Raw genomic sequence first — 9,377 nt, 5'->3', positions numbered from 1 at the left:
AAAAGAAAAGTGTGGATCCAGGGAAACATCAAACTATAAGGATTAGACAGTAAAGCCTATGGAAACACAATGAATTGGAAAGGATTCTGAAAGGATTCTGAAACTTACTAGCTCTGTTCTTTACATCTCCATTTCAGAAACTACATTAAAATGGTTATTTTAGAATTCCAAATTTACATCTATTCTCACATTAATAGGCTTCCTGCTCGTACTGATACCAAACATCTTATAGGTGCCAAATTTTAGTAATGATTTTGAATGGACCAGATTTTATGTACCTGAGTAGACACTATGAATAAGCTTCTACCCAACCCTCAGTGAACCATGCCATGGACTAAGCTTGATGCTGACATTATGGAAAAGTATGGCATAACCCAGGGGCTGCACCAGAAGGACTTCACAGAGAGGCCCAGCAGCAGAGTGAACCTGAACCCTGCCCCATCCTTGGACTGAGGACTGGGGTACTCCAATGGGAGAGGAAGCAGAGTGTGGCCACCCCGGACCTGTGGAAGTAGCAGTTGTTGAACTTTGCGGGGAATCCCCAGCTTGGTGGGTGTCCAATGGAGAAGGACCCAAAATTACCATATATTTAGTACCTTCATGCCCCTCACAAAGTGACATGACAGGTTTTGGTCTGTTGGGAAGGAATGTGAACATGGAAAGATTGATCCAGGAAGTTTCCCCCTGGAACCAGTCCCCATGCTTACTTAGGGTAAGCAGAGATCAATCAAATGGGAGCTTGAACTGTGTGAAGTAACAACTCATGGGTGGTGTCTCGTGGTAGAGCTGTGCTTGCACAGACTCATACCGACAGTCTCCAGAGTGCTATGTCATTGGAAAAATTGATGATGTTACCAGTGCAATTGCCTTATACCCGAGTGGGATGATTGGTTTGGTTTTGTTTTGTTTTGATGTTTTGTCTGCTAGTTGGTTTGTTGCTGTTGGGGTAGTTGGTCAGATAGAGTTTTGATTTTGTTATAATATGATTGCCAAAGTAAACTTGAGTCATGCATATCCTAGGGACAAGCAGATGGATTCTGGGCTCCCACTTAACTCTAACCCCAATCCAAGAACAATTAGTTCTGATAACATAACCCTGTTCAGTACTCACCTTCATGAAATGATCACTGAAGATAAGGGTGCTACAGCAAAGTGTGGTGAAGATAGCAGATGGTGCCTGGCTGTCAATCGGAATAGTGTCTGGGGTCTTAAAGGCTTGTATTCAAACAAGCAGCCATCTAAGTGAAAAGTCAACTAAGTCCACATGGAAGAAGCACATCAGCTTGTCTGATCCAAAGACGACAACAACAAAATTCAAATATGAAAAAGGGAAAAGTATTAAGAGTCTAAATTGCAAACACCCAAGTTGGTATGGTTACCTTTGAAAAGAAATGTATTTTATCTCTTCTTCTGAGATACAGAGAGAAGGGTGGAAGAAGGGTAAAGATAGAGGGCTGTTTTGTAGTGGAGAGGAAGATGGATAAGGAACTGAGGGAACTTATCTTCCCATACAGAGTGAACTGTATGGGAAACATTTGGTGTTGCCAGGGTTGCCAAGCAACAGTAAAAGATTCAAGATGAAGTTCAGTGGCATGTGTATATGTATTTGAGTTACTTAGATTTGGGGACTTTTTTCAACAATTCCCATTAACTCATAAGGTTCTTTTGTTTGTGCTTCCAAAGAAATCTACTTCTAATATAACACTTATTACTAATGTGTTAATTTCTATTTGCTCAAATGCATTGTTGACTCTGTAAGGACAAGGAATGTGTTCCTTACTTAACACACAGATTTCATTTCAACTGAAGAGAGGAATGGAAGGCAATTCAAAGACAGTTTCCCACTTTTGTGGTAAACATGTTATATGTCATGAGGGCATGACAGAAAAGGTTAATAGAGGTGTTGAGTTGACACGGGAGTAGGATGACCAGCTGTTTCTATTAAACCAGGTCATTCAGACTTTTAACACTGAAAATCCTTTGTCCTAGGAAACCCCTCAGTCTAGCAAACTGCAGTGATTGGCCACTGTAGGTAGAAAAGGGGAAGGTCTGTCTGTGTACACTGTGTTGTTGTAATGACGTTTAGGAATACAGCTATGATGCCATGAGAGGTATAGACATGTATGGGGAAATGGAGATGGGAGCAGGGCATCAACTGAGGGTGAAGGGTTTGGTTTATATGTGCTATCAGGCCATTATACCAGTTACTGACAAGTTAATTCAGACTCAGGTGACCCTGTGTGTCTTAGAATAGAACTCTATTCCATAGGGTTTTCAGTGGATGGTTTTTCAACTTTCTCTGCAAGTCCTTCTGGGTAGACCACTAGCCTTTTGGTTTAGAAGTGAGTGCTTAATCATGTGCAGCACTTAAGATTCAAGGACTAGTGAGAAAGAGAAGCAGCATCTCTCTCTTAACCTAATTTTTAAAAATCGTTTTATTAGGGGCTCATACAACTCTTATCACAATCCATACATACATCAATTGTGTAAAGCACATTTGCACATTCATTGCCCTCATCATTCTCAAAATCTTAACCTATTTTTTTAAGCACTTCACACTTGCAAAGTTGTCCTGCTGATGGAAATTCAAAGTGGTGTAGACAGTTTGGCAGTTTCTTTTAAAGTTTCTTATGAACATATAACCTGACAACCCCACTCTAAGAAATGTATCCAAGAAATGAAAGGAACACTGACATTATTTTTAATTGTCCCAAACTCAAAACAACCCAGCCGTCCCTCATTGGGTCAAGTTTAAACAGTGTATTTATAACCATACAGTGGAGTGCTGCTCAGCTATAAAAAAGAACAAATCATTGAGAGATGCATGGTTTTGATGGATCTCAAGGGTATTGTGCAAAGTAAAAAAGCTAATGTCAAAAGTTGATGGAATCATCGAGTATGATTCCATCTGTATGATCTGGAAGAGGTGAAACTGAACAACAAATGGGTGGTGACTAAGGGTTAGATGTGGAGACAGGGTTTATTACAAGGCAACAGAAGGAAGCTTTTTGGAGTATCAGAACTCTTTCGTTATCCTGATTGTAGTAGTTTTTACAAAAATTTCCAGATCTCTGCATGCATTGAAACTCAGAACTGGACATCCCCAAACTCAGTAATCTGTAAAATCTATAAAAACACAAAACAAAACATCAAATTCTAGGGTTCTGAGAATTGCTTTTGTTTCTTTTTCAGGTGAAACTAGTGAATATTCGTAATGATGACATCACAGATGGCAATCCCAAGCTGACCCTGGGCCTGATCTGGACCATTATTTTGCACTTCCAGGTAGGGTCTCTGTTTGGAATTCTTTCTGCTGCTTGGTTAGACATAGCCCAGGAAAAACTAGAAGTTGCACTGCCTTCCATGGGCTTCTTTTGAGACTTGTATTTGGTAGGAAACGGGTAGAGGTGAGAAACTAAAAGGAGGATTAAGATTAGGCTGGAGACAAAGCTTTGTGAGGTGTCTGTTTGCCCAGTTGAGTCAAAACTGGGTTCTCTGGGGACTACCCTATCAGGGGTGGGAGAGGTGTTTGCTTTGATGTTTCAGAAGGGCAGGGTGAAGGAGTGTATCCTACTTTGATGTAGACTTTTCTTCATCTCTAATGACCTTAAAACAGGGTGTTTAATTGTAGCACCTTAGTGGCTAGGTTTGTATATGTGCTTGTAAGGACAACCCCCTGGCATCCCGTCATATCCAAGATCAATAGCATCTTGGAGAAGTGTGTTCCCTCCAGTTGCTTCCCACTCACTCCTTTCCCAAGTGTAGACTGCTGCTTCTCAGGCAGCTTTTCTATGCCCAGTTGCTCACCAGGCTGCTTGTTTAGAGGGAACTCCCTCCTTACCCTTACCCCTACCCCAACCCCACAGATTAAGAAAAGGGACTGACTTCTGAGACTGCAGCTGTTATGATGTCCTAATTGGGGAGGTAGTGCCACCTGCTGGCTGAACACTGAAAGTCTCTTATGTCTCAGGATCTTAAGAAGCTGACAAAATTGCATAGAGCTCTGGTGGGGGCCAGAGCTGGGAATCTGGAGCTTGGAGAGCTTAGGGGAGTGTGTGGTGATATGTATTTGGGAGGACCCACAGGGTGTTCTCAGGCTTGCTTCAGGTGTGGGGATAACCAGGACAATAAACTTGACAAATGTGCCATGGCAGGGTGGAACTAGAACAAACAGAAACTGTTTTGCTCTTTCATGGAGGACTGGATTTAACTTTTGGGACTCTTGTGAACAGAGGAAGTTTTTAGAGAAACATGTATTTGTTTGCTCATTCCTTTTGCCACATACCTATCCTCAGTGTGCACTGTGAGTTCTTGATGTTGGTTTCATAGGTGTGAGATAAAAGAATCTCTCCACCATGTCTCTCCTCTCACTGACTATAACCTGAAGGGTGAAGGACCGAACTTTTTGCAGAAGAGACATAGATAAATGGAGTATTTCCTCTGTTTAAAAATTAGGTAAAATTTCAAATATTGATGAAAGTAGAAAAAAATTAGTGTGCAACTAGAATTCAAATAATTTGTGGGAAAATGCAATTGAAAGATGGTGGAATGTTTCCACATTTTTTTTCCCCTGATCTGTTCAATGTTTTATTTATTTTTAATCATTTTATTAAGGACTCATACAACTCTTATCACAATCCATACATACATCAATTGTGTAAAGCACATTTGTACATTCATTGCCCTCATTCCATGAACTTTTTAAGCCTTCTTATAATGAACTTTTGAATTCCCCTATGTAACCAACACTTTACTCAGTAATTATTAACTTATGGTCTATATTATCTCATCTATATCCTAATAGACTTCTCCAGCTACTCCTTCCAATTGATTGTCTTAAAGTAAATCCTAGATTTCATATAATTTTATCTGTAAGCATTTTGTGAATATCTCTGAAAGATGAAAACTTTTCCCTGAAAACTCTTTATATAAGCAACCCCTAATATTTTATCAGACATTAAAATTAATGTTTGGTTGTTTGTTTGGTTTTTTAATCACTAAATATCTGACCAGACCAGAGGCTCAGTCACATTTGGACTCCCTCTTTTTTGTTGTTTTTTAATGAGGATGATGTCATGTACATTGTGTTAGTCTGGGTAGACTTGAGAAACAAATCGATGGACAGACATATATGTATTAAAAAGAGTTTTGTACCAAGAGGAATTGAACATTGAGAAAGCATCCCAGTCCAGTCCAAGTTCATACGTCTGATATTAGCCCATATGTCCGATACCAACCTATAAAGTCCTCTTCAGACTCACGAAACACATGCATTGATGCTGAATGCAGGAAGATCACAGGCCAGTCTTTGGATCCAGTGGCATTGGGCGTTGTAAGCATCTCAGCGCTGGCAGAGGTCTCTATGTGGCTTTTCCAACTTCAGAGTTCTGGTTGGTAGGTAGGTCCATGTGGCTTCTCCAACTTAGGGCACTAGCGTAGTTCCATGTGTCTTGTCAGCTGCAAGGTCTCCCAGGGAGTGGCAGAGCGAGAGAAGTGTCTCCTGCCTCCCAAGTAGGAAGTACTGGATTTCCCCGAATTCTCAGGAGAAGGCCATGCTCACACAGAGACCTCGTTGGCTATGATCTGATTGATGAGCTAGACTCCATCCCTACACTCTTAATCCTCTAATTGACAAACGATTATATACCTACCACATACATCAAGAGGTATATGATACCTGGCATGCTTTCTATGTCTCTGTGAGGTTAAAGGTTGATTAGTGGGTTCAGGGGACCCCACTCTAGATTCTCTTCATCTAATAGAAATGAGCAACTATTGATGATCAGTGCTCTATCATTTCACTGAGGGATGCAAAAATGGTGGTAATGAATTTTCTTAAGTCTTTCTTCATTATTTAGTTGGGATCCTTTTAAAAAGAAGACCCAAGTGGTCTTTGATAATTCACTTTACTTCTTGTGTGATGAGAGGTTTTCTTGAATCTTCCTGTATGTTTTGTATCTCAGGTCTGAAATCAGCCATTTTCCCAAGAAACCCTATTTTAAAAATTTATTAACCATAGTCTTAGTGCTACTGTGTTGGTTATTGTTCCTAGGCTCTTTTTAACTAGGGACAGACCTGGGAAATCCTTGTTCTTTTTATTCGTATATATCTCATAAGGATGTACAGGTGACTACATTTTAAAATCAAATGAAAAAAAAAAAGGCATTTTTTTCTCCAAACCTTTTCTCTCTGTAACATTAGCCAGTAATGCAGCGCACAATTAGGCGCAATTGTTTTCGTTTGCTTTCAATTTTAAGGTATTGCTAGTCTCGGTTTTATGTTATGTAGGAATTTACATGGTCCAAACGTAAATTTGAAAAAGTGAATAGAGGTGTTTTCTAACAAAGCTAGCTTTCATCTTTGTTCCCTCCATCCTGTTTCTGCCCTGTCCCTGTAGCTCCCTACTTTAAAACACCTTCCTGTTATCCTTCCACTGTATAGCTAAAGAGCAACCATTTTATACTTTCAGATCTTTAATGTGGGAAAAATGGGAAATTGTTCACTACAGATTACTAAGTACAAATAAGCTTGTGCTTACCTTACTTATTGCTAATTCAGCACTAGTTCTTTCCTAAATGCAATTATGTATTCCTTATATTCCTCATTTCTGAAAACTTAGTGTTTGCCACTTGCAAAGTTTTTGTTTGGTCATTAAAGGATATATGAAGGGGCTTCAAAAACTTCGTGGCAAATGTTGTGCTAATGGAGAATAATGATACAGATACAGGTGCCGTGGTGGTAGTCATCTCCAGGGAGTCTTCCTTTGAAGGAGATGTTGGTTGCATATGAAAACCTTGCTACCGCTGATGAGACTGGTAGTGTTGATAACTCGGTTTATGGTTTCTAAAGTGCTTGGCACGTACTTTAAAAACATGGACTAAATTGCTCAGGTTTTGAAAAAAAATAGCTTGGATTCTTTGGTTATGAAAATTTCAAGTACTCAGGAAGTACAGAACATTTTTTAACAGATATACTGTGTGTGTGTGTGTGTGTGTGTGTGTGCGCGCGCGCGCGCGCTTACCTTCAAGATTAAACATGTAATATTTTAGTGTATTTACTCAGGCCTTTTCTTTCTTCTCTTTCTCTTTAAAGAAGTAAAACAATTTAGGTACAGTTAACCTTTCTTCCTCCTGTGCCTCCCCCACGACAATGCCAGTACTTTCCTGAAGTCAAAGTACATCCTTCTCATGTACATGCTATTGCTTTTAAGGTTTTTATATTTGGCACAGATAATGTATTCTATACATCCTTTTAAAATTATTCAATTTTGTTTATAAGATTTGTCCCAATTAATAAAGGGAGAACAGATTTGCTCATTTTAACAGATCTATATAGAATATAGCTAGAGTGATGCCTCCTGCAGTTGTACAACCCAGCTATTATTTGCAGTATATAATTTCTTTGTATGAATAGTAGTTCATTGGTGTGGGGCATGTCTGCACACATGTCCTTTTGCACATAAGAGTGAGGTTTTCAGGAGGACAGATACCTGGAGTGGAATTGTTGTATGCTTTTTATCCATAAGGTTTCTACCAACTGACCCCTCAGAAGTAGCCTATTTCAAAAAAAAAAAAAAAGAAGTAGCCTATTTCTTCAGTTCTTTGTTTGAAAGCACCATCGAAACCCGTTTCCAATGAGTGAGCCTATACCTATTTCGAATACTGGTGGCAGATTGACACAGTTCTCCAACAATGGGTTCAAACATAACAATTATGAGGATGGCACAGGTGTGGGCAGTGTTTCTGGTATACACAGTCATTGTGAGTCTGAATTGGCTCATCTAAAACTCACTACCATTGAGTCAGTGCTGACTCCTAGTGACCCCTAATGGGCTTCCATGACTGTACCTCTTTATGGGAGTAGAAAGAAAAAAGCCCAGTGTTTTCCCCTCAGAGCTGCTGGTGTTTTTGAACTGCCGATTATGTGGACCCCAGCCCAATGCGTAACCAAGGCGCCATGAACTAACTCGTGGCACCCAACAACAATAACAACATGCTTTCAACTACATTACACTTTGTCAAATCACTTTCAAAAGTTATTGAGACTTAGGATATTGTGTTTGATAATACTAATACTAGACATATTACTTGTTTATTTGCTGTTTGGCCGCCTACACATAGATATAAGTTGAACAGTGGCAGGAATTTTGCCTCTCATTCTCTTCTATATTCTCAGTGCTGGGAACATATTCTGGCATAGAAAACAAAACCTGATTTATTGCGACAGTTGCAACTCATAATAACCCTTTAGAACAGTATAGAACTTCCCCATAGGGCTTCCTAGGCTGTGAATCTTTTATGGAAGCAGACTAGCCTCTTTCTTTTTCCTGTGGAGCTGCTGGTGGGTTCACACTGTACTCTGGCTCCAACCTTTTGGTCCACAGCTATGCCTTATAACCACTGTGCCATCATCATATTTCTGGCACAGAATAGTGAATCAGTCAATGTTTGTAAGTGAATTAATGATTTAATGAATCTGATCTTCTCACATGTGTGGGCTAGGAGGTAGAGTAAATAAATTAGCTGTAATGTCTGTTTTCATTGCGCTGATTGATCAAAAGCAGAAACTAAAACAGAAACCAATGACTTTGGGTCACAGATCCTGATAGAAATAATAGGATTTGTTGGCATTTGTTTTGGCCTAGGCCTATTTTAAGGTATCGATATAAAGAGCCCTGGTGGTGCTGTGGGTGGCTCATTGGATTGCTGACTGCCAGGTTGTCAGTTCAAACCCACCAACCACCTCATGGGAGAGAGATGAAGATAATTGTTCTCATAAAGATTTAGTTTTGAAGAGGATTTAGTTATAGAGGATGGCTGTGAGTCAGAATTGACTTGATTTGAATGGGTTTGAGGTTTTGGTTTTGTCAGGATTTATAATTTTTCTGAAAAATATTAAAATTTTTGGTACATTCTGACAAAATTAATTTCCAACTCTCAAATATGAAGAATACAACATGAGTATTTATCAAATTAGTTACATTTGTGGAAGGTAGCATCACCTAGTGACTGAAAGACTTAAATAGAAGTTCGTGTTCTAGCCTTGTGTTTTAACTTTCTTAAACTGAGATTTCTTCAATTAAAAAAAAAATTAGGGAGTTCAGGCAAGGGGTGACCTTAGAAGAATAAATGTAAGGGTTTACATTTTTGTGTGCTCTGGCTCTTAGAGCTTAACATATAGATAAAAGGCCATTTATACATGTGGATTGAACAAATGAACTTTGTCCGTGTAGAATTTTGGCTGTCTCTGTGGAGGACCTATGGACAGTGAACAGTTAACTAGAAAAAGCCAAAAGAGAAGGTGTGAAGAGTAAGAATAGGTCAACCTTAAAAGTTTGTTTTCAAAAATGATATCTGTGTGATGGGGGAAGGGGAGTG

General features: G+C 39.4%; 1 protein-coding gene across 1 annotated transcript in view; it reads left to right on the top strand.

The window, feature by feature from the left end:
• Positions 1 to 9,377, top strand: part of MACF1 (microtubule actin crosslinking factor 1) — a 406,007-nt gene that overhangs the window by 183,118 nt on the left and 213,512 nt on the right. Inside the window, exon 5 of the mRNA XM_004704946.2 lies at positions 3,193 to 3,285. Coding sequence (XP_004705003.1) covers positions 3,193 to 3,285 — 93 coding nt within the window. The remainder of the gene's footprint in view (positions 1 to 3,192; positions 3,286 to 9,377) is intronic.

This window comes from Echinops telfairi, unplaced genomic scaffold, assembly GCF_000313985.2.
Source record: "Echinops telfairi isolate 266 unplaced genomic scaffold, ASM31398v2 ScPeMD7_7457;HRSCAF=8495, whole genome shotgun sequence".
NCBI classification, from domain to species: domain Eukaryota; kingdom Metazoa; phylum Chordata; class Mammalia; order Afrosoricida; family Tenrecidae; genus Echinops; species Echinops telfairi.
Note: the sequence above shows the minus strand (reverse complement) of the source record. Positions and strands in the feature narration are given on the sequence as shown.